The sequence below is a fragment of the Peromyscus maniculatus genome, chromosome 7 (assembly GCF_049852395.1).
Source record: "Peromyscus maniculatus bairdii isolate BWxNUB_F1_BW_parent chromosome 7, HU_Pman_BW_mat_3.1, whole genome shotgun sequence".
NCBI lineage: Eukaryota > Metazoa > Chordata > Mammalia > Rodentia > Cricetidae > Peromyscus > Peromyscus maniculatus.
In genome coordinates, this window is record NC_134858.1 from 11552527 (window position 1) to 11578303 (window position 25777).

Sequence of the window (25777 nt, forward strand, 5' to 3'; positions counted from 1 at the left end):
GGTCAGAATGTGAACAGGCTTTAACGATTTCTAAGTCAGCACGCATGTTTATAAAGCCAGGCCTCATGACTCACACCTGTGATCCCTACACTAAGGAGGCTTGATGTAATTCCAAGGGCAGATCATGAGCTACAAAGTGAGAACATGTCACAAAAAATCAAACTGTTTACAAAGCAGTGCTTATATCCTTCCTAACTATTCATGTGTACAATCTATTCTGTAGTTCTTATCAATGCTAGAATGTTTATAAACTTTAGAAAGTTGTGCTTAAATATAAACAATCTGTCTCCAAACGCATGGCAAAGGTCACTCTTGTGTCAGCTCCGTGTTCGGCTCCCATTGGGCAAAGTGCCCCCCCTCTGTGTTCTGTCAACGTGCTTCAGTACAATGCTGTTCTCCTGTCTCAGATGTCTTGATGACATCTATCAATGACCTCTAAATTCAGATTTCCCACTAGGCTATTTCTGAAGCCTTCCTTCCAAGAGTCACCACGGCGTGAGCTGACACAGTACAACTCTGCCTCCTTGGCTACGTTCAGTCGGTACTGCCTCGGCCTGCTGTCCTTGCAGAGGGCACGGGGCAGTGAGCAGTGGTTGGAGGACAACAATCAGCTGAGGCTGGCAAGTGACAGGAGAGTTCGCAAGTACAAGAGCCGAGACACCAGGTCACACCCAATTTAGGATGCTTCCATGCACAGGCCAACCTTGCTGGTAGGCCAGTGAATGCTTTTCTTGTTCAACAGCCTTAGTAAGGGCACACAGAGGGCATTATTAAATTATATCCTGGCATGTTTATTATTATCTCATAAAATAAGACATCCCTCAAAGTGCTTGCTCTCTGGAAGCTCCAGGTCTCCCAACACCATCGGTCCAAAATGGTGTTTCTCTAGAAGGCTCTGTGCTCTTAATAGCCCTTCAGTGAGGGCTTTGAACAAAGCCCACTTACTCACTTCCATATTTTGTCTGTGGGACATTCCTAACCCATTCTTCTATGACACTACTGGCCATTATGTCTACTAGGGACTGGTAAGACACACACTATATCACTACCAAAAACATTTACTGCAAACTAGCCACAGACCCAACAGCCACAGAAGTCACGGACTTGAAATTCCAGAACGAAACCATTAGCAAGATGAATTCAGAAGTCTCTGTCGAGAGTTCTTCTCTCCATTATTTGCTGTAGTATCACTGCTCAGGTCCAAATCTGTCAAAATTAAAACCACTATTAGGAAAGGAGGAATAGCAGGAAGCACTTGTGTTACCCGGCTGCGAGGAGGATTTCTCACACACACTGTTCTACCATGTCTGCTGCTTAGTGTGAAGTTAGGTCGAGGCAAGGAGCCAATACACCCCTCTTTTAAAGTCAAATGGTGGCTCTGGGACCCACCACTCTGGGTTATAGGAGGCCTGCCCCAGAGGAGGGCATTCACACCTGTACAGGAAACAGGATCCAAAGTCCATAGCTCAGGAGGCCCTGGGTTCTAGAGAAGCTAAATGGACATGTTGTCAAACTCCCTTCTAAACACTTACGGCTCTACCCATAGGTCAGTGTGGCCCTCAGCCTCGACCAGAGAACCTCCTTCTGCAGTGGGCAGCAGTCAATGCAGAGACTCCTAACAGGCGAGAGTGCTGAGTAAGTGATGTGACTGCAGAGAGTGCTCAGTCCTAAATGAGACCCCAGTACTGATCCCCCAGCCCCTAAATCAGAGCTCAGGGAACAGCCACAAAGAGGAAAGAAAATTAAGAGCAAAGGGGGTGGGGGACAAAATGCGGGCATCTGAACGTGATGTGGCTTGGCGCTCATGAACTCACTGCAGCTCTGGTCACCTGCCCAAGACACACCCAACACGATCATCAACATCCTTTGCAGGAAGCACTAACTGGACTCAGTGGGTCATTAAAAAAAAAAAAAAGAAAAAAGAAAGGATAGGAACGGGGGAAGGGGATATATTGGGAGAAGCTGGATATGATATCAAGATATACTGTAAACATGTACGATTTGTCAAAGAACAAACAACAGATACTAAAGAGAAGGAAAGGCAGAGAAGGACAAAGAGATGGGAGGTACAGGCAGGAAGACAAGCCAGAGACAACAAGAAGGATGTTAGAAACAGAGGTGGAGCATGAGACAGCGAACAGGACACAGACAGAACAACCAGGGGGCGGAGAGGGAGACAGGGAGAAGCACAGATCCACCCTGGTTTGGAAACTTGGGTTCCCACACTCTCCCCCAGGACAGCACCGAGGCAGTGGTTCAAGTGATGGGCAGGGTAAAGACACCCAGACTGCTGCAAAGGTGCGCCTGTCCAGAGAGCCAACGTACCTTTGAACTCCCCCGTCCGGCTCCTCTGGTCCTCTCCCTTGATCTCTGAGGACACGGGAGTTTTTCCATCAATGACGTCCATCTTGATCATGCCTAGGTTGGTCAGGAGCAGCATGGGGTCGATGCCCTGCCCGTTGCTTTTAATGTTCTCCAGCACCTTAAGACACTTGTATGATTTGAGCTCACTTATGTTCTCTTCCAGAAAAAGGTTGTAGAGGCTCAAGTCATTGTAGCCTTCAGATTTGAAATGTAGAACATCAAAGGTCGGCAGGATTTCATATACTTTGAGAACATCTGTCTTCTGGCGGAAGGGGACGAACAGCGTGTAGATGACCACAGGGGCCAGCAGAGCATACACTATGAGGTTAATGAAGCTGAGCAGCTGGAAGATGCCGACAGCGATGAGCTTGCACTGGAAGCGGTCGGGAATGGTGCTGTCATTTCTCAGGACGCCCGATTTGATGCTGCACAGGAACTCGTCGGAGAGCGAGGAGAGGCTGAAGTAATAACTCAAGTAGACACATGCCAGCAGAATGACGACAAACGTCACCAGCCGGCAGCTAATGTATTTCGCGATTAGATGATTCGAGTTCTTCTTCGTCTTCAGGTACTGCTCCACGATTGGGTACTTGAAGTGGCTTTCGGATATCTCCCACAGACTGAAAAACAAAGCAAACAAAACTAACTGAGACCCCTGCCAGTCTCCTCAAACGACAAAGGCATGGGCATGTTCAACACTGTCACCCTGAAAACTTCAAACACATTAACTATAAGTCCACTCAGGTACTAGGGAATAAAACCATGCTTAAAACCTCTTTTTCCTTTTGATATTTTAAACATTTAAAAATTTTATATGAGTATTTGCATGCATGTGTGCAGTGCCCTTGGGAGCCAGAAGAGGGTGTTAGATGCCTAGAATTGGAGTTATAGACAATTGTAAGCCAACATGTGGATGCTGGGAACCACACTCAGGCCCTCTGAAAGAGCAGCAAGTGCCCTTAACTGCTAAGTCATCTTTCCAGGCCCCCTTCTAATAATATTTTAAAGACAATCTGATTGATTAAATTAACAATTTTTAGGGCAATGCCTAGTACCCAGGGCTCAATGTCTGTTAATTTATCAGATCCAGTATAGCAGCTGGCTTATTATTGTTGGTTTATAAACCACAATCTCGAACTAAGCATGCATAATAAAGAAATTTTAAGCCCCACCAGAACACATATGCTTCTACTAGGGAGGGTTGGGGAAACTCAGGGGACCCAAATGGCATTGTTTTGGTCCCTGGCCTCCCACAAATGACCGTGTTTATCTATTATCTACAAATAAGGGGTAGAAAAAGGGGCAAACAAATGCAGTTAATTAATAATGCTGCAATCAAACCGAGTCTGGAATTGTGCTGGCCAGTTTTATGTCAACGTGACACAAGCTAGGGTCATTTTACAGGAGGGAACCTCAGTTGAGAAGGCCCCGCACCAGATGGGCCTGTGGACAGGCCTGTGCTGCATTTTCTTGATTGCTGAATGAGGTGGGAGGGCCCAGGTCACTGCGGGCAGGGCCACCCCTGGACTGGCAGTTCCGGGTGCTGTAAGGAAGCAGCCGAGCCACCCATCAAGAGCAAGCCAGGAAGCAGCACTCCCCCATGGCCTGTGCATCAGTTCTGCTCTGCTCGAGCTTTGTCCTGATTTCTTTCAATAATGGACTGTAATGCTGAACTGCTGGCTAAAATAAATCCTGTCCCCTTCAAGCTGCTTTTGGCCGTGGTGTTTTATCACAGCAATAGAAACGCTGACAGGAATATGGCAGGCACTTTTGAAAAAAGACAACTATTGCTGTTATGGTTGTTACTAGCAATGCAGAGCCAGAGGAAGAACGTGAGAAGGCAGGGCCTCCACCTTCTGGGTCCGCTTCTCTCATCCTTTCCATATGCTTGGCTGCCTCGGAATCCTCTGGCTTTCCCATTACAGGACATCAAAGCAAGCAAGCTACACGTGAGACTTTGATCTGTCACCCCTGTGAGAACTGCTTTTCAAAGGCTGAGACTGGACAGGGAAAGGAACACCGACCCGAGGACTGGGAGGTGGGGGGAGGGGGTTATCCCATCAGTTGATGGCAGACTCCTACCTACCCCTTCCCACTCTTGGCAATCAGCACTCTGGGCCAGCCTGGCAGGAGAAAAGGCAGGGAACTTATGCTAGGGTGGCTATGGGCAGCTCTCTGGAGCGGTCACCTTTGTCCCACGTTCTCATTCGCTCCTGGCGGTCCAGGTCCATCTCTTAGGTCCAAGTCCCGGGCGCTCTTGGCAGCCTTGATGGCACGGTTGTAGACTTTGTCAAGTTCCTCCATGATAAACTTCAGGTCTGAGCAGAGATGGGGAGCCGCTGCGAAGCGCCAGAACAGCGTGGGCAGGTACAGGAGTATGGCGAAGAGCAGCAGGATGTACGGGAAGAACTAGAGAGCAAGAGGCAGTCATGTTAGCACACCCGTTCAGAGCTGCAAGAGGCAGTCATGTTAGCACATCCGTTCAGAGCTGCAAGGAGCTGCCATCAGCTTGCGGGGAAGCTGTCCTGACTGTGCCAGCAGCCACTCTCGTCCTCATATTGGGGACTCATGCGCATTCCCATGTCACTCCTGGACACCAGCTCGCTGCCTGCTGATCACTGCTTGTTTCAATATCTGACCCACAGGTGACCCTTTTTCAATCAACAGACATTAATTTGACGGAACTGGTGACTACATGGAGACGAACAGTATTTCCTTCTGAGAAGAGGAGAAGGGGAAAGAGGGGAAGGGGAAGAAGAGAAGGAGGAGGAGGAGAAGGAGGAAGAGGAGGAGGAGGAGGAGGAGGAGGAGGAGGAGGAGGAGGAGGAGGAGGAGGAGGAGGAGAAGTTCATTCCCCTATCCCATACAGCGATTCCTCAACAGAACCACAATTAAGAAACAGGTAAATGTCACAGTGCCCTTTGCTGGGTTGTTGTTGTTTTCCCTTTTATTTGTTCTGGTTTAAAGCTCTAGTTTTTTTGTTTTACTTTTTACTTCTTTGGAGTCCGGGAAAATTCGAAAGAAACATCATGAAGACCTCTGGGGTCAGTGGTCCGGTAACTATCCTGTAAAGCAGCTGGAATAGGTACCTAAAACCTGCAGGGTGTGGAGGGAGGGAGCTTCCCAGCTGGAACAGACAAAGCCTCACCACGGTACAGAACCACGGTACAGAATCCCGGGTAGGCACCAGGATTGGTGGACACAGAGTGAGGAGGACCAAAGCCTCACCACGGTACAGAATCCCGGGGAGGCACCAGGATTGGTGGACTCAGAGTGAGGAGGGGGGGACTCGGATGTCCGGAGAGTGAAGGGTGACCTGGAACTCAGTCCAATTAGAAGCTCAGGAAGACCACAGCACTGGGCTCCACTGAAGCGTAGCCTTGTGGCTTGGGCCATGAGTCACAGAGCCTCTGACCCTCAGTTCCCCTCTCTGAAGTGGTCACGTGATACAGGTGTCATGAAGATGAAGCTGGATCACTCCAGAGAAGATGCTAAACAAGACTGACGCCTGGCCTGCCATATGCACTGGAGATCCCCGGAAAAACTAACAACAGGGCTTCCTCCTGTTGGTCCCTCCGATGCCCCACAGGCCTGTGAGGAGAGGGGAGGGGAAGCCTGGAGTGGTTTCTGGCCCCAGGTCCCAAAGCTCGCGAGTGACCCAGTTAGAACGTGACCCCCAAGCTACAGCTCTACACAGCATTCCGTTCAGTTGTTCCAGCCCCACACTGGTCATTCTAACTGGGCACGCACCCTCTTGAACATATCCTGTGCACAGAACCTGTGCCAGGCCTGTGACTGCCATAGGACACTGGTGCTGTGAAGGCACTCTCGGCATTCCTGAGACCCTGCCAGCTTCCCCAGGGGGTTGCTGACATGTCCACAGCACACACGTCAACTGGCAATGACTACGAAGTACAGTCCCCAGGCTTTGGTTCGGACCTCACTAGTTTTCGCACCGCTGTCCTCTTTCCCTCTCTAAGACCCGGCCCCAAGGCACCCATCACCCCTCCAGCTGTTGTGGCTCCACAGCTCTCGCGGTTTTGTCAAGACGCCTTGGTTTTTGCTTGGTTGCTCCATTTGTTTTAAATGCATGAAACAACACATGCAGGTTCACAAAGGAAATGGGTGGGCTGATGCAATGATCAAAACATGGAAAAGTCAATTTACATGTGCTTCGCTGTTATTAACCCTGAAACAGGGTCCAGTGGATAGTCTCTGAGCTACTACAGCTCTGAAGTGGACGTGAGGGAACCACATTAATCCAGACAGAACTTCTTGCCTTGCTGGTGTGTCCTACATGTAATTTTCAACGTCAACTCTAGTAGAAGTTAAGGAGGAATAGGGCAATCATCTGTTCACAAGCATCCCCAAGCTCCCATGAGCCCTTCCTGGAATCCCTGATGTAATAGAAACAGAGAAGGAAACCCAAATGGATCCAAACTCTGCAGCACCCTCCATGAGGCCGTACTTTGGGATTTGCACAGGACCAGGTCCTGCAATGTCAGCCTGATTTGCAAAGAGCCGACACACAAAGGCACACCTTGCAGGTTGGGCATTGCTGAACCACACTGCGGCTGATTTAGTTGACAGTCAGTTATTCCATCTTTGTCTATTCTAGACCCTGTCTACTACGAAAGTGAACCTGGCAGCCATGCTGTTCCCAACACTGGGACAGCCAAGCTCTTTCTCTGGGAACCACGGGCAGTGGAACTATTTCTAACTTGGGCTTGTAAAATACTTTTATGGGTCATGCTCATTTTGGGGGTTATTTGAATACCAGCATTTACCTTGGACTGTTCCCCTAATGTAACAAGTGTACAATCTGTCAAACACACCCAAGGAGTGTGGCATGTAGCCCAACGGGCAGTAGAGCACGTTCACTGTAAACAGAAAAATGAATGTTTACGGGTGTTACACGGAGAGCGTTTGCAGTTTCCTAAATGTCCTTGTACCCTGGCTGCCTGTGCAGGAATGCATAGAAATGTCTTGTTTGTTGGTTTTCCCTAGACTTACACTTTCCCACGCCCATCAAAAACAAAGGGACCATTCTGCGTGTCTTCAACATGGCAGTCAAATCGATTCAACTGAAATATGAATCTAAAAAGTGTTAGTTAAATTATAGTGTTTACAATCTTTTTGCTAGAGTAAGAATATGGAGAATCGCCGAGGTGTCTGCATGAGGGGAAGCTCTGTGGCCAGCGCTGCCTGCTCCGCACTAGGTCTGGGGTGCGCGTCACTCAAAGCTCGGACTGCACCCCTTGGTACAATGTCCCACTTGGTTGGCGCTGTGCTCTCCCCGAGACAGTGAGACCCTCCCGGAGAACCAAGTGGCCCCTCTACCTGCAACTCTCAGCCTGTTTACTTTCAAATTTGTGTTGTTCCTGGAAGGGGTTGGGGTCACATGACCTCTGTGTGGGAGGAGCCTGAGGTGACCTGGACTGTGGTCTAACTCTTTCTTCATCTAAGGCAAAGATCCACGCAAGCAGCTAAACATTGCTCCCCACGGGATGTGCCACTTGTCTTCCGGGATTAAATGTGGGTGGGATGTAGACTCCGAACATTTCTAGCATCTGCTCTCTGCCGGGCAGTGGCAGGGAGCACGATGCCCCACCCCCAGGTTCAAGCAGCAGCAGCTCCGGGAGGTCACATGGCCCAACAATTAGCCATCAAAACACAGCAAAGGCGCAGTGTAGGTACTTAGCACAGAAAACAGAAAAGGCTCTAAAGAGGTCGGAACCTTCACAAGAAGGGCACGCCCTACTGCTTACTACGCTGTGAAGCAGCTAAGGAAAAAGAAAGAGCAAACAAAAAGAGAAATACGACTGTAACTAAGGCCACAGTTCTCCTCCTCTGTGTCCTCTGAGCATCTGTTTTCCTCTGCCTGGAAGCTTTCCAGATGTCTGGTGAGTTCCCACCTACCCAGCATAAATAATGTAACAACACAAACACCACCAATGTCAACAACGTAACCACACAAACACCACCAACATAAACAACAAGCCCATGGGCAAAGAAGGAGAAAGGAGTTGGGGTCGGATGGTTGACAGATGGTGAACAGAATTCCTTGACAATCCAAGAACCAGGGCCGGAAAGATGGCTCAGTGGTTAGGAGGACCCAGGTCTGATTCTCAGCACCCACATGGTGGTTCACAACTGTCTGCAACTGCAGTTCCAGGGGTCCGACACTCTTCTGGAAGCCAGGCCTGCTGGTGGTGCACAAACATACAACAAACAAACAAACAAACCAAGAGCCCTTGGGGTGAAACAGCTCAGAAATACGGTCACAGTGATAGAGACAACAGTTAGCTCTAACGAGGACAGAGGACAGAGTAGGACCGTAACCAAAGGCTAAGGGCAGGAACAGGCCGTAGGCGGGAGTGAAGGCAGAGAGTGGAGACCTTTGTCTACCCTCTGAGGAGCGGGTGTGACAGGGTCCCCTCTCATCTTCTCCTGAGGTCTAAGGATCGACCAGAGACTAACACCCCGCTGTGGAGTTCGTTCTGGTCTGTGGCGGTTGTCACAGAGGCTCTAGGGACCGCCAAACGTTAGCTAGCAAGTGAACTATGAAGGCCCCCAGTTCACACACGGTGCATAGCCGGAGACCACCGGCAGAGAGCAGGATCAAAATGCCTTGCGAGACAACGAAGCAGTCCTGAGGACATGCAGAGGTGACAGGGCAGGCGTCCACTGCAGCAGAAGACGGGACTTTAGACAGCTGCAGAGAGAGAGGGCACTCGTGTGAGACAGAAGGACAGAAAACCCGAGGACTACGGCGGGCCTCTGGCCTGTGCAGGGGCCTGGGCGTGGGCACTGGCCGCTGACAGAAACACAGGAGGGACCACACACAGAGAAGAGGGAGGGACGAGGGAGGCAGATCTAAATCGAGAGACTGGCATGAGGTGCCGCAAGTCAAGAAGACCTTGATGCCGGGACAGCCGAGAGCGAGGGAGGGGTCTGGCTTGTGCTCAGGACCCGACAGCACACAGACAGCTGAAGCCAAGAGACCAACTGCAGCGGTGATCCCAGAGAGGGGACCCAGGGGGTCCTGCAACACTGTGGGGTCACACAGAGAATGAATAGTGGAAGAGACAGAAAGGTCAGAAAGTAGGAAGCAGGCAAAACAAGATCATCTTGGATTTGGGGACATGAGATACAAAGGTGTGAAAGATGTGGGTCCTGGCTGTGGGATGTTCGGATAAAAACTCACGTAAAGACCATTCCAAATACGGAAAATGAAGAACGGAGCATCGCACCCTGAGCAGCCTTCAGAGTGCAGACGTAAAGACATCAAGGGGAAGTCAACAGGCGGGGGGCAGCTGAGGGTGGGTATCACTTAGTCCTGGAGAGGACAGCGAGTTAAGTGTCTGCATGGAAGAAGGAGAGGGCTGAGCCAGAAGAACTGGAGCCACATGCCAGGAGTAACGCCCTGAATGGGACCACGTGCCACATGCCAGGAGTAACGCCCTGCATGGGACCACATGCCACATGCCAGGAGTAACGCCCTGCATGGGACCACATGTCACATGCCAGGAGTAACGCCCTGCATGGGACCACATGCCACATGCCAGGAGTAACGCCCTGCATGGGACCACATGCCACATGCCAGGAGTAACGCCCTGCATGGGACCACATGCCACATGCCAGGAGTAACGCCCTGCATGGGACCACATGCCACATGCCAGGAGTAACGACCTGCATGGGACCACATGTCACATGCCAGGGGTAACGCCCTGCATGGGACCACATGCCACATGCCAGGGGTAACGCCCTGCATGGGACCACATGTCACATGCCAGGGGTAACGCCCTGCATGGGACCACATGTTCCGTGCGGTACTCCGAGAGCACTTTAGCACTGCAGACCAGACACAGGTTTCCTGTGAAGTGCCAAGACTTTGGGGGCCACATTGCTCCTGCTGCAGCCAGTCCCTTTGGCCGCAGGGCTGTGAAAACAGTGTGTAGATTAATAGGGAAAGGCATCTGTTACCGGTTTAAAACGTTATCTGAAGGGAGGCTGGGTGTGGCTTGGGAACACGAGGCATCAGTTTGCCAACCTGACCTGGATGCTGCTTTTTGAAGAGCGGTGTGGTCCTCAGACCAGTGACTTCACTATTATTCCCGAAGCTGCTAGAGTCTCTGAGATTGCTCGCTGTCACTTTGATATAACCTAGAACAGTGGTTCTCAACTTGTGGGTCACAACCCCTTGGGGGTGGCGGCACTGAATGACCCTGCTGTGAAGGTCATTTTGTATACTGTGAAGATTTATCACCTGGATTGGTTTTTAATAAAGATGCTGACTGGCCAGTACCAGAACAGGATAAGGTTAGGTAGGAAAGCCAAGCTGAGAATGCTGGGAGAAAGAAGGGCAGAGCAGAGGAGTTGCCAGCAGATGCAGAGAGAAGCAAGATGAGCATGCCGTACTGAGAAAAGGTACCAAGCCACATGGCAAAGAATAGATAAGAAATATGGTTAATTTAAATGGAAGAGTTAGCTAGTAACAAGCCTGAGCTATTGGCCAAGCATTTATTAAGCCTCCCTGTCTGTAATTTGGAAGCAGGCTGGTGGGACAGGAAAACTCTGTCTTCATGACCCTTTCACTGGGTCACATCAGATATCTTGCATATCAGATATTTACATTATGATTCAGAATAGTAGCAAAATTATGAAGTAGCAATGAAAATAATCTTATGGTTGGAGGTCACTACAGCATGAGGATCTGTATTAAAGGGTCACAGCATTAGGAACGTTGAGAACCACTGTTCTAGAATCATCTAAGAAAAGAGCCTCAATGAGTGACCATCTACAGCTGGCTTGTGGGCATGGCTGTGGGAGACTGCCTCAAGTTAATTGGTGTGGGAAAACCTAGCTCACTGTGAGAAGCACTATTCCCTAGGTGGGGGAGGGAGGTGGTCCTAAACTGCATAAGAGTGGAGCTGGGCACAAGCAAGCAATGAGCATGCACGTGTTCATTCCTTTCTGTTCTTGACTGTGGATGTGATGTGGTCAGCTGCGTCACGTCCTGTGGCCTTGACTTTCCCACTGTGATGGACTAAAAGCTGGAAGTGTACGCTGGCATAAACCACTTCTCCCATAAGTTGATTCTGTCAAGGTATCATAGCAACAGAAAAGAAACTAAAACAGACATAGACCTGCAGGCTCACAATGACAACATGTGCCCAATGATGTGCAGGTACACACTATTTGAGGAACACCAGTCTAAATCGGTGGTGCCAGTCGGGCCTCCAAGCCAGGCCAGTAGCATCAGACTCTTGTAGGATTCTGAGAAAAAACTACATTCCTGGCATTAACTCCAACGTTAGAAGTTCCACCCTAGCGGTGTGGGTGGGGCTCAGACCCCTTGTTTGCATATATTCCAGGTAATGCCAGAGGCTTCATGCGAATCCTCCAACTAGGTCTCCGTGACTCCACTTTAGAGAAGTACTTTGCCTACTTTGTTAAATAATCTTTATTCTTATTGTTTTGTTTTGTTTTCTTTTAAAGGGCTCTGTTTCAAAGAGAAACCTCACTAATCTTTGCCGACAGACGTTCTGGACGGGAGTGAAGAGAACAATGAAAGTTCGAGCAGTCCTAGAGCGCCCCCTGCTGGCCTTCTGGATGCACTCACGTGGCCTGCCAAAGCTCCCAGCTCTCGGTGCCAAGGGAAGCCATCAGCAGTGACTGAAACAGGAGAGGAAGGTGGAGGGATGGGAGAGAGAAGTCAGCAGGGACAGCTACACCACTGACACGCCAGTCCACGGGACAGTCACGTAAACATCACACTGAAGAATGTCTTTTGGGGGACACGAGTCTCCTGGTTTGGCTGGTATTGAATTGAGACATGTTTAAATAAACTCTAGTCCCTGAGCAAGCACCTGGAGAAGTCATACAGGACAGACACACGGGGACACACACACACACACACACACACACGCACGCACGCACGCACGCACGCACGCACGCACGCACGCACGCAACCTCCCTCCCTGCCTCTCTTCCTCACTGGACACATCTGCCACAGTGAGCCACTTACAAAAAGTGATTTAAAAAAGAATGTTCTGGGCAAGGGGTTTTGTAACCTGAAAATTTCCCCATTTTTTGTTTAAAATTCTATTGAACTGTTATTTAGTGTGTAAACGTGTACCACTGTTTAAAAAGTATGTTTACTTCAAAAAAAAAGTTTACAGTAACCACATTCCTTCCTTCCTTATTTCCTTTCTTTTCCCTCCCTCCCTCCCTCTCTCCCTCCCTCCCTTCCTCTCTCCCTCGTTTCTGTTTTTTTTTGTTTTTCGAGACAGGGTTTCTCTGTGTAGCCCTGGCTGTCCTGGAACTCACTCTGTAGACCAGGCTGGCCTCGAACTCACAGAGATCCACCTGCCTCTGTCTCTCAAGTGCTAGGATTAAGGGCGTGCGCCACCACTGCCCGGCTTATGTTAACTACATTTCTGTATTTTATTTTTTTAAAGGTAAAAAACTGAACAACATTCATTGTGGGAATACAGGATCTATGATTACCATATCTGTGCCCAACTCAAAAAGCCACATCTTTATTCCCATCTAGCATGAGCTACTTTTCCAGTGAGAGAAAAATCTTGATTTCTTTTATCTATATTAGACTTGTTTTATTTTTAATTATGTGTGTGAGAGTATGTATACCAGGTATGTGTAGGTGCTTGTAAAGGCCAAAAGATGGGGTCAGATCCCCTGGAACTGGAGTTAGAGGCAGTCATGAGCTGCCTGATGTGGGAACTGGGAACCAAGCTAAGGCCCTCTGAAGAACAGTCTAGGCTCTTAACCACAGATCCATCTCTTCCAGCCCTTCTCATTTCCAGGACCATCGCAATCAAATCCCACACACTGAATGGCCACGGCAATGTGAGTCTTCTCTGACAGTTCTATAGGCCGAGATGTTCCCACCAAGGGCCTGGGGAGCCCCTTCCTTGCCCCTCCCAGCACCCCTTGGCCCGGGTTACAGGCCACCTTCCGCACACGTGTCCCGGCACTGCCTCCCCTCGTCACTGCCTCCCCTCGTCACTGCCTCCCCTCTACGCATGCCTATGTCCAAGTTCTCTCCTGTGAGAGGACACCTGCCATATTGGAGGTGTGGCCCACACGACCCCAGGATGTCGTCTCCTAAGTCACTGACTGTAACTACAGCAGATCTGTTCAAATATGAAGTCCTAAGGTACACAGGGTAAGACAGCTACATAATCCTTTAGGGGACACAGTCCAACCCAGGACAGCATACCATGTAGTCCATCTTGGTCTCAGTCCTCAGCACACCCCTGGCAGCATCTGGCACAGGCTACTCTCCTGACGAGCTGATCTCACAGGACAACCTGCTCTTTACTCCTACAGTCCACCTTCCTGTTTGTCTCTCCACCCAGCTCTGACTTCTGTGGGTCCCCTCTTAAGCCCCCAACTCTCCATGCTCGATGTCCCTTAGATTCTGTCCTAGCTAGCCTTTAATTTCAGCTTGGCACAGTCGACAGTCTTCTGATGGGGGAGCCTTGAATGGGGAACCACGGAGCTTAGATCGGCCTGAGGCATGTTTCAGGGGACTGTCACGATTACTAATCGATGTGTGAGGAGCCAGCCTATTGAGGACAGCACTACTCCTGGGAAGGTGGTCTGGGGTTGTATAAGAAAGGTAGCTAAGCCCGAGCTTGAGCATGAGCCAGAGAGCAAGCCAGCAAGCAGTGTCCTTCACGGCTCCGGGCAAGTTCCTACCCTCAGTTCCTTCAGCTGCAGGTTACAATCTGGAAGTGTGAGCCAAATAAATCCTCTCCTCCCTGTACTGCTTTGGTCTGTGTTTATCACAGCAACAGAAAGGAACGAAAACAGACCCATCCCTTCTACACCCACCCTAGAGCGGTTCAGTCTGCCAGCTTCCACACCAAATTCCTGGTAGAGGCCAATGTACTGTGAACCATATCTTCCATCTACTTATGGCCCAGGGGCCACAGAGCTGCTCCGGTAAGGAGCTGAGCAGAGTCATCCTCTTCTCCTTCTCAGATCTCCTGCATCCCATGCCAATCCCGGGCCACACCCTGGCTCTGATCCTCCCCTCAGCCTCCCATGTCCAGTGGTCACATCCTTTTGGCCCCAGCTCCTCAGACACCTGGAATGCCCTCCTCCTGTATCACCAGGCATGCTATGCCGGGGCCGATTAACTGCTGCCACCGACATGACTAATCCTGAGCACACTGTCTGTCACCCTGGGGCAGCGTCAACACTGACTGTGTGACCTCACTGTCCGGCTGTCCCCAGTGAGTCTGCTGATCCCTGGCACAGGCTCCTCTACAGCCCCCTTCATGATCCTATGGTGTCACCTTGTAATCAGCCACATGACAGCAAGTCCTTCTCAGAAACACCTGCTTCCCTCCTCTTCTGTCCTGACAGAACCTTCCCTGAGCCTGGCTAGTGGTCTCCCTGCCCCTCCTCCCGGCTCACCAGGCTCTCCCCACACCACCTTCCTTCCCAACCTAAACTCTCCTTTTGTGCCTGGCTAGTGGCTCTCCCTGCCTCCTCCTGCAGACCAGAACCCGCTCTGTGCCTGGCTAGTGGCTCTCCCTGCCTCCTCCTGCAGACCAGAACCCGCTCTGTGCCTGGCCAGGCTTTCCCAGTCTCTCTTTCCACCACTGCTGAGGACCAGCTCTGAGAAGCCAGCACTCTGCCCAGGACCATACAGTGGTTCCCACTACTCCGACGCCTGTTCGGCAGTCACAGATCAGCCCCTCCTCTCTATCACCTCGTCTCCATGCCAGTCTGCAGCACCGCTGTTCCACCTCAGGACAAGCATCTCCAGGGGCAGTGCTTCCCCCTCCACTCCCCAGGCAGTGCTTCCCCCTCCACTCCCCAGGCATGCTTCCCCCTCCACTCCCCAGGCAGGCTTCCCCCCCCCACTCCCCAGGCAGGCTTCCCCCCTCCACTCCCTCCCCAGGCACGCTTCCCCCCTAGGGCAGACCCTGCTTGCTGGGTAAGCATCTGCAGGCTCTTCCCCAGCCTCTCACTCCTCCTCCTGAGAAGGACTCTCACATACACGGTCTTCCTGGACACGAAGCCTTCCCTCCCGTTCCCGCCCATCTTGTTCCCTCCGCCCACAAGGAAAGCAGATTCTCTAAGAAAAAGAGCTGTTTTTGTTTTTTTAGCATCAGCATCATTTCTTCCCCACACACTCATTCTTCACCCACGATAACCTGGCTGCCACGTCTCCGCTAACTGACTCCCTGCTGCCGGGAGCACCAAGGGAGCACCAAGGGAGCACCAAGGATTAAGGAGCGGCAGGACTGGCTCCACCCGAGCAGCAGAGCTCCTGAACCCCTGCAAGCCTGCCCCTGGGTTTCTAGAAAACCACACTTTCCTTCCTGTGTCTCGATTTCTAATTGCTCTCTCGCACGTCCATTTCACCACCAGTGAACTCTGAGAGTCGGACACACCATCTGTGGCCCACACCCTGGCATATGGAGGGCCCGAGAGCAACATCAGCTAGAAGGAACTCTGTGCCACTGTCGGCAGCTTGAAAACCACCATTTGATTCTTCTAGTTCCCTGTGACGTCCTCCGTAGACCTCAATTCTGAGTCCATTGCTAATAAGTGCTGATGCGTTTCTGATCAGGTCCTCCCCCGTGGGCCTGTTCCTGTCTGTGACTTTCTTGGAGTTTCCCTGCATCTGTGGTATGTCTGCTGAGTGCCAAACACCCTGCATGGAAAGGGCAGAGGACACTTTCGAGGCTCTGGAGATGTCCCCTTCCTTCAGGGAGGACTCAGCTTCACTATGCAGGCAGGTAACCTGGACACCTCATCAATGCCCAAGCCAGCTCACTCTCCTGGTACTGAAGTGTTCAGAACAGGACTCGAACCCCACGGAGGGAGCCCCTTTTCCCAAAGAAAGGTCCAACCGAGCCTGAGTGTTAGCCAGGCAGGCTTGAACTTCATCTGCCCCCAGACCTGTGAGCCTGGCAAGGGCTCTGTTCAGGTGTGCAGAACTATGTGTCCAAGCAAACACATTGTCACTCAACACCAGAAGAGAGCCTCTTCTGGGATCTTTGATGGAGCTGAAGACTAGATAGTTATAATTATAGTTTTCCTTGTTACAATAAAAGGTAAATTAAGTATGAAACTTTAGACTCACAAAAATAGGATACATGATAGAGTATTTTCTTTAAATTTGCCAAATACAAATAGACTAGATATTGTAACTGTAATTCTTGCTTGGTAACTGTTTTGTTATATGTACTTTTACTATGTTAAAGTTAAAACCTTTCTTTTTGATTAGACAGAAAAGGGGAAGTGCTGGGGATCGTCTTTCTGTATGCTGTGAATATGTGTTGCTCCCAGTGGATAATAAATAAAGCTGCACTGGCCTATGGCAGGGCAGGATGGAGCGAGGTGGGAGATCCAGGAGGGATAGAGAAAGGAGAAAGGCAGGGTTGGGGAAGAGGCCACGAGCCACCACCAGGAGAAGCAAGACGTGAGAGAATAGGTAATGCCATAAAGCCACGTGGCAAAACACAGATGAATAGAAATGGGTTGGATTAAGTTGTAAGAGCTAGCTAGTAATGAGCCTAAGCCATAGGCCACACTGTTTGTAATTAATATAAGCCTCTGTGTGTTAACTTGGGACTGGGCGGGACACAGGAAAACTTTCAGCTCTATCAGTGGCTCATCCCACCAGGTAGCCACCCACACCACTTCCTTGACTTGGAACACAGAGCTGGGAGTCTGCAGACCTGGCTCCTGTTTGTACAGCCCAGACTAGTTTATGGTTCTGGGCCTCATCTCTCAAGGTTCCTTTAATGTTTCTTGTGAAAACATGTGGGATTTTCTTGCTCCAGCAGTCCCACAGTGGCTACCACACCTGCCAACTCTTACCTTACGCAATCCCAGCTACAACCTGAAGTTCAGCCAATGCCAACCCAGACACTATACAACTTGGCATTTCCACAATGACATTTTAACATGGACTTAAACTATAGCAGCATGGACTGAGATTTACAAAGGTTCTTATCCCCTGCAAGTGTGCCTGCTTGTGCTGAAGGTCTCTTACAATGTGATAAATAAATCATGCAAAACTAACAAGGACCTGTCTGGCACTCAGGCTACAAATCAAAGTGAAAAGCCTAACCCAGTCACTGTGTGGTACCCAAGCCAAATGTGCAATAAACAGGTGTCGGGGAAGAGAAGGTCAGAGCCAGCATGAGTCAGAGCATGCAGAACAAGGTCTGCTTCAGAGAAGAATGCTGACTGGCTGTCCAGAGGATCTATGGTCAGCTCTGGCATTGCAGAAGAAACCATGTGTTTTCCACAGCAGATGAGAGCATCAAAATATACAAATGTTCTACTTGTTTTTCATGAAGGGTAAAAGAACCAGGGGATGAAGGACAGGTTAAAGCAGAGCCCCGCAGGAAGACCCAAGGTATCCATCATCACTCACAGAGAAGACCCGAGGTGTCACATTATCACTCATAGAGAAGACCCAAAGTGTCTACCATCACTTGCAGAAGACCTGAAATGTCTCATCATCATTCACAGAGAAGACCCGAGGTGTCACATTATTACTTACAGAAGACCCGAGGTGTTACATCATCACTCACAGAGAAGACCCAAAGTGTCTACCATCACTTGCAGAAGACCTGAAATGTCTCATCATCATTCACAGAGAAGACCGGAGGTGTCACATCATCACTTACAGAGAAGACCCGAGGTGTTACATCATCACTCACAGAGAAGACCCAAAGTGTCTACCATCACTTGCAGAAGACCTGAAATGTCTCATCATCATTCACAGAGAAGACTTGAGGTGTCACACCATCACTTACAGAAGACCCAGAGTGTCACATCATCATTCACAGAAAAGACCCAAGATGTCACATAATCATTTACAGAAGACCCAAGGTGTCACATCATCACTTACAGAAGACCCAGAGTGTCCATCCTCACTCACAGAGAAGACCCAAGGTGTAATAATCACTCACAGATGTCACATCACCACTGCCAGAGAAGACTGAAAGTGTAAGAGTGTTCTCCTGCCCACACTTGCTGGCTCCAGCTGCAGTTTCTTACTCTGTAATCTCTGTCTACTCCCACCCAGCAGTGCCCTGCCCTGCACCCTTCTCTCTAATCTGAACAGCCTGGTTAAGAATGCCTCTTGTGTAGTATTTCTCCTTCCTTTTAGTACATGCACTCATCAGAAACCCATCAAGAGCTGTGCACCCAGGATTCATGGCCAGGCTTCTGGGTGCTCCAGCAACCCAAGGGCCGGAAGCAACTCCACTATATGTTCATCTGTACTTTTTCTAAGTGACCCCAGGTGCCACAAACAAGGCTCTGGCCAATGTTCACACCCCAGCTCTGCTTATTTGGATGTTCAAAAGGTACCAAGGGCCCACCATGGGCCAGACATTCTACAGGGGAATTAAGGACACAAAGGAAACAATGATGTACAAGATGCCTATTACTGGAAAGCTACAATTCAAAGCGTATTTCTTGTCGATGTCTGAAGTCACTGCTGAGGTTCCTCCAGTGTGCTGACCACACACGCTTGCATGGCTGTAGGGGGGCAGCCTCCCCAGGCCTCCACTTCGGGATCTGTAAAGCAAGCACGACAGGTGCGACCCATCTCATTACCTTGTGCAGCCACAGTGGGAGGTTTCCGGACTCGCTCTGCAGGGAGCTCTTCTGCTGTACAGCCGCCCAGCAGTATGAATCCACGAAGGCAGCCTGTCGCCAGGAGAAAGAACTTGGGGAGAAGCAGCTTATCTGGGTACCTGCGAAGAGAAGCAGATAGTTCCAAATGAATGAAGCATGGTCCTGCACCCCATGCCCACTGACTCCGGGATCTTAAGTGCTGTCCAAGTCAAAGCTTCCTGTCCTGAGTCACATCACACACCAACTGAATACAGGCATCGAAAACCTTTGACAGTAAAGGTTTCTGAATATGCAATGACCAAAAACTCCAACTCCCATGGGTAACAAACGCAAGACTTTCTGGAAGTGCTCATCGATGTAGTGCCGCACGCTTTCCCAGCCGCCTGAGTTCTGAACGCACAGTGCATACTCCACACCACGCAGCGCCCTGACCGCTGCCTGAAGCACCTCAGCTCACAGCCAAGACTGTATGTCATCGTACTAGTTAGTTTTTTTGTCAGCTTGACACAAGCTAGAGTCATGTAGGAAGAATAAGGACAGTTGAGGAATTACTTCAAACAGACTGGCCTCTGGGCATGTCTGTGGGGCATTTTCTTAATGATATGGGAAGACCCAGTCCACTGTGGGAGGTGCCAACCCTGGGCAGGGGCCTAGGTCATAAGTAAGAAGTAACTGAAGATGCCAGGAGGAGCAAGCCAGTAAGAAGCATTCCTCCGGACCTCTGCTTCAGTTCACGCTTCCGGGTTCCAGCCCTGACTTCCTTCAGTGATGGACTCTGTCTGATGTGGAAGTAAATCCAATGAACCCTCTCCTTCAAGTTGCTTCTGGTCATGGTGTTTATCAGAGCTCTACAAAGCAAACTGAAGTTAGGAACTGCAGTGTTGTAACAATGCATGCGACGCTTTCTACTCTCATGGAAGTGTCACGGCTAAATTACGGAGAACAGACTAAGCATTGTCCTGCTGTCACTGCACACATGTAAGGATCAAATCAGCACATGTTTGGGTTGAATTAAGGCAACAAACACATCCATCCCACTGGTATACAACGTGCTCCATCTTTAATAAGTGGTAAGATTTTATATATATATATAAATATAATCATTCATATATATATGAATTCATATATATATAAGATTCATATATATGAATGGTGTTAAATAAATGTACAGTTTATGAGTAAATACTTGATTTATGCACCCATTTCACATACCTACACACCTGGCTCCTCCTAATGGCCACAAGTGGGAAATGTTTAAGAAACTTGATGTAGGTTGTGGAGCACCAGGGCAGAGGAGGGGATGACGAAGAGGAAGGATACACCCCAGCACATACTAAAACTGAGCACCGTGGAGGTACACCTCACTGACACTGGCCCTGACAGCAGCTTTGTCTCAGATGGGAGAAAATTCTAGAAAGCAATCAAGCGATCATAAAAAGAACAGGGAACAGGAAAAAAGCCAGTCATCATGGGCAGAACTATGCTGAGTTTAGGAAGTCTAAGGAGAAGGGCATCCCATGGGTGAGCAGGCTACATGGGCGATTCAATGCAGGTGCACACATGCATGTGGAGGTCAGAGGTCAACCTTGAATATTCCTCCTCAGGCACCATCTACCTTCACTGGGAACTGGGGCTCACAGATTAGGCTAGGCTAGCTGGCCAGCGAGGCCCAGGATCTGATACTGACCTCTGCCTCTCCGGCACTGGGAATACAAGCATGTACTATGCCTGGCTTCTTATGTGAATTCTGGGGATCAAAGGCAGATTCTCATTCCCACGCAGCACGTGCTTTCCTCAATGAGCTTTCTCCTCAGGCCCTAGGAAAAAGGACTTCTTTGTCCCAAGAAAGAGAAGTCTGATGGGACATTGGTCATAGATGACTAGCAGGCAAAGCAGTGATTTTCCATCTCTTCTAAAGAAAAAAAATGGCATAAACCAAATGGTTGTCTAAATGGGTTAGATTTAGAAGGCAAATGCCCAAGACTATGAGTCTCCCAGCAGAGATGGGGCTGTGTAGGGACAAGGACAGAAGACCTAGGTCCCACTCAGGGGTGGCTGTGAATGTGTTCCTCTGGGAAGGGACTGTGACATGAGGCTTTGTCCACAGCAAAATGAGAAATGCATTGCTTTGCACACACAGCTGTCGTGTGTGCTGGACTCTGAGCAGTACTCACTCAACTCACGTGGCCTTGGGGTCCAGCAGAGCTGAGTCCCTGGTCTAGCTCACTCCCTGTCCCCATCAAGTGTTTACTGGACTGGGGATGCATCACAGGCATAAGAACCAGCTGCTGCCTGGTTCCCCTTGCCTCCCCCTTTTCTCTCTAGTCCCCCCACAGATGAGGCAAGCGCTTTCCCACATCCCACGCAGGGTGAGGGGTGCGGGGTGCCTGGGCTCTGCGGCTGTATTTAAACCTCACCCTGTCACTCTGTTGGGCGACTCATGCTGATGACTCACTTAACCTTCTAAGCCTGGGTCTCTAATGGGGATGACATTAACATCAACACTGCACATTGTTATTGGGAAGAGGGAAAGAGGCAGCCAAGTGGTTACTGTAGTGCCTGGTTCTCACTGGTTGCTCTGTGAGTGCCAGGAAGCGATGGGCTGAGTTTTCCGGCATTGCTTTAAAGACTACAGCAGCCCACCATTGTCTCTTCCACTCTATGGAAAGGGGGCAGAGATAGTGAGCAGGACCTCCTTATGCCCTTGAATGTAACAGGCCTCCAGGGGTCACCAGCCCCTGGGGAAGGGATGACCCACACACTTGTATTAAGAAAAGGAAGAGAAGTCTGCAGCGTCATGAGGGTGGGCTCTGGAGGCGGTGATGGGGTGCACAGAAAAGGCCCAGAGCACCCCTTCTTCTCCAGCAGGTGACTTGACACCCAGACATCAAGAAAGAACTTCACAGCAAGGCTTGGGAGAGATCACCCTGAAGTCACCAGCCATGGTAAAGTGTTTTCTAGAAGGGCAGTTCCTGCCATCAAGTGAGGGTGTCAAGTATGAGGTGGAATGCGTAAGACATTCCTAGGTTCCCCTGATTCCATTAAATCTGGATCTTGCATTTTACAAACCAGAGTGTTGGGGTGCATGGGTCACCCCCACACTCTCCCTGCAGCAGTGTGACCTTGCTAATGCCTCCTGTACCATTGCCTACCAAGGCGTAAGTGGGCAGCAGCGATGGGCAAGCGGGATGATCAGTCCCCAGGTTCTCTTAAGTTTGCTGGTAAGCTCCCCGCCTGGGATCATCTGTCCCAGGGCAGTAGCAGAAACTTTGGAAAAAGAAAATCATCCAGACATTTTGTAACAAAGCTTTTATAACACAGAAAGGAGAACTGGAGGTCCTAAGGAAGAACCCTCATCTGGAGTAGAGACACCAGACAACTGGCACTTGCTGGATACAGCCAGGTCCTTCCATAGTCCCCTACTCTAAGCCTCAGTCACAGAGAGAAACAGCCAATCTTCCTTTACCCTGGAGGGAACTAAAGCTCACAGTGGTCCAGCCATCCTCCACCCTCTCTGCACATGCCTCTGAACTCAGTTTCTCCAACGAGCCCCCTCCAGAGGAGTCCCCACTAGGCCTGTTAGAATAGGCTGTGGCCTTGGCAGGAAGAGGAACGCTTTCCGGCAAGAGTTGAGAACACTCCAGGAAATGAATGCGTACAGCCCCCAGTACTTGGTGTTTTCTGCCTAGGACCCAGAAACTAAGTCTAAGAAACCAAAAGCCAAGCTGGGGCGACAGAGGACTGAGAGAGAAAAGCCAGAGCAAAGGGAGGGCCACCAAGGAGCAGCACTGATGGGCGTCCAGCTATGCAGCCTACATCTTCCCCTGGGGACAGTCTGACCTGCAGGCGCCCATCAGGTCAGCCTCGGCTGTGGGCTGAGAGGCTTGGGGCCTGGGGCCTGACTAAAGAGCCCCACACAGACCCTCCAGCAAGACTTGCAGGTTCCACACCACGTTCAGCTGGGGGAACACTGCAGTCTCTGTGTCATGGCAGTAATGTGATGTCTGCCACTCTGCATAAATGTGCATGTCATGATCTGAACGGAAAATGTCCCCTACAGGCTCAGGTATCAGTTAGTCTACAGTTGGCGGTACTCTTTTGGGACGTTCTGGACTTGGTGTTGTGGGGTCTCGTGGAGAGGTAGGTCACTGGAGTGTGCCTTTGTAGGATGTAGCTGGTTCTCTGCCCCTTCCAGTCTCACTCTGCCTCCTCCCCGCCACCCTCCCACAGCCAGAGGGTCTAGCCAAGCACCCACAGACTGCACCTGTGAGACTATGAGTCCAATCACACCCATCCGTTCCGAGGGAACTGGGTCATTGGTTCTTTCGTTTGAGAAAGAATTACTACAGCACACGCAGGCAAAGTCAGAGTTTCAGGTTTATGCCAGGAAGAATGAAAACCACTCCTTCTGACTGGCTGAAATGCAGGGTCAGCTAGGGGCTTCACACTCCTGTAGCTGGCAAAATATGGTAAGGTCTTGAAGAGGAAATGTGTGCTTACTGGGACTCCATGAAGGAAGTCTCACTTGCTAAGCAGAGAGCCTGAGCCACAGAGGTCTCCGGTCACCCTGCAGTGTCTCCACCTCAAGCCCAAAGCGCGATCACACCTTCTGCCCCAGCCCAGTGACCCAACGCTGTCTAGACCTCCATCTACTGCAGCACTAACTTATGAAAAAACAGAGAGCACTGTGGCCCAAGAAGCAGGTCCAGGGCAAGGGACAAGCGGAGCCAGCCAAGGTTTCTCAGGGACACTAATGCCAGTTGGGATGCCTCCATCTTCGGGGGAGAGGGGGGTCTACTTCTGCTGCTGCTCCCTCTTTCTTAGCTTATACACAATACTGACACAGAACACAGCAGGAGAGCAAGGGCCAGATGGGAAGTGGGGTGCAGGGTGTCCTGTCCCTTCTAACAAACACCCAGTTCCTCCTGGCCCCCCAAGGGAGATGAGTTTGCTATGTTGAGAAGCTGTACAGAAGCATAAGAATCAGGCCTCATGAGGAGCTAAGGAAACTCATCAAAAACAGTGAATTTAACAAAAATTAAAACATCAGCAGAGAAATCTAGTCAGCTAGACCTTCAGAGAACTTTCAAAAATGCGTGGGAGTCTAGGAAGTGCCACACGGAAGAGACCACAGGGGGCAGCAGAGGCCTAGGGAAGTGGTCTTCGCGGTTAGCATTCACCCCATTCACCCACAAGGAAAGGGAGCCACAGAGACTCCTGACTGCGGAGAGACAGAAACTCAGAGAAAGAGGAACGAGAAGGCACGGGTTACTGGATAAAACTGGGTCTGAGACAGGGGACTGGCAAAGAGTTTGTTCAGAGGAAAGACATCTGGGGCTGCTGTTCTGGGAGGCATAAGAGGAGAACTATATTATTATGATTATATTGCTGATAGCTATTTTCTGCAGTTTTAAAGTCAACAAAATGTTTTCATTTCACAAAACAAAAATAATTATACATCATTTATTGTAAACACACACACACACACACACACACACACACACACACACACACACACACACACATACACCTATCTCATATAAAGGATCCAAGCAGACCATAAAACAACCTTCAAAGTACTAAACTTCAAAGTTCTGGCTACCTTTTAAGGATGCCAGAAAAAAATGGAAACCCATTGTTGTCAACTCCCAAGTTCAGTGAGAACAATCGTAAAGAGAACCAGGAACATGGTGCAGAACGGAGAGCCAAGTGATGACTCTTAGAGCAACAAGTCTCAGGAGGACAGAGCAGGCCGAGTCTGTTGCAAGCAAATGCCAACACATGCCCGATGGGTCCCCCCCCAACGACACTCAGAGCTCCGGGCCAGCCACCAGAAAGCTCAGCAAAGCTCCCAGGATCTCACAGCCACGTTTCCTTCCGAGCAGGAGGCCATTCCTCTCCCTGCACCTCTCCAGCCAACTTCTGTCCAAACCCATCTTCAGCTTCAAACACAAGACATTCTAGAAGACCCATGACTGCCTTCCCTTTCTCTGCAGGAACTGACCTCAAACATTCACATATTTCATTCTGGTGAAAATATAAGCACGTTTTGCAGTCCAGACACAAAAATGGATTTTCACTGCCATTTGGCCAGGCTAACTCACCAGGATGCCTCCGAGTGGGACCTGGCTCTACACCTCTGTAATGCCTGCTCTTTGCTAGGACAGGCTCGGGCATTACCTTCGGGAGCTCCTAACACATCCAAGACACTTTACCACCCACTAAACAATGTTAAACAAATTACTCAGCAGCTTAGAAGATGCCGCTCCTTTCGAGTCCCACAGACGGGATGAGGCTCAGCCAGGACAGCTGAGAAAAGCAACTTCCTGTGCCGACCAGTGGCAAGAACCAGGATGTGCGGCCCACAGCCAGAGAGAGAAACACCAAGTCAGCCTGTATGCCATCCACACCTATAACATGTGCTAAGCACCGACTCTTCATCCAAGGCCACGCCCACCTTGATCTGTGCTTGTCTGTCTTTCCACGTTTGGACTTCTGCAACTGGGGTAGAGCACAGGGAAGGGCAGGGCTTTTTCCTTAGGATCCACCCCAGTTTGAGAGGCACAAGATGAGAGCGTCCTGTTAACTGGTGACGTCACCTATGCTATCACACTGGGGGCTACTGCAGAAGTGACTTCTCCCCGGTGAAATGCTAAGGGATCTGAGGGAAAACCATGGAGACTGTAAACACTGCATCATGTACAAAGCATACTCCTCTTCCGCTTGCTCCCTCCATTACTCTGACTTGGAAGCACAGGTCATTCAC

General features: G+C 50.1%; 1 protein-coding gene across 1 annotated transcript in view; it reads right to left on the reverse strand.

Annotated features, from left to right (window-relative positions):
• Window positions 1-767: 767 nt before the first annotated feature.
• Window positions 768-25777, reverse strand: part of Panx1 (pannexin 1) — a 38699-nt gene continuing 13689 nt past the window's right edge. The window contains exons 2-5 of the mRNA XM_006990525.4: window positions 18991-19130; window positions 4553-4773; window positions 2326-2984; window positions 768-1206 (exon numbers count right to left, since the gene is read on the reverse strand). Coding sequence (XP_006990587.1) covers window positions 1127-1206; window positions 2326-2984; window positions 4553-4773; window positions 18991-19130 — 1100 coding nt within the window. The 3' untranslated portion in view covers window positions 768-1126. The remainder of the gene's footprint in view (window positions 1207-2325; window positions 2985-4552; window positions 4774-18990; window positions 19131-25777) is intronic.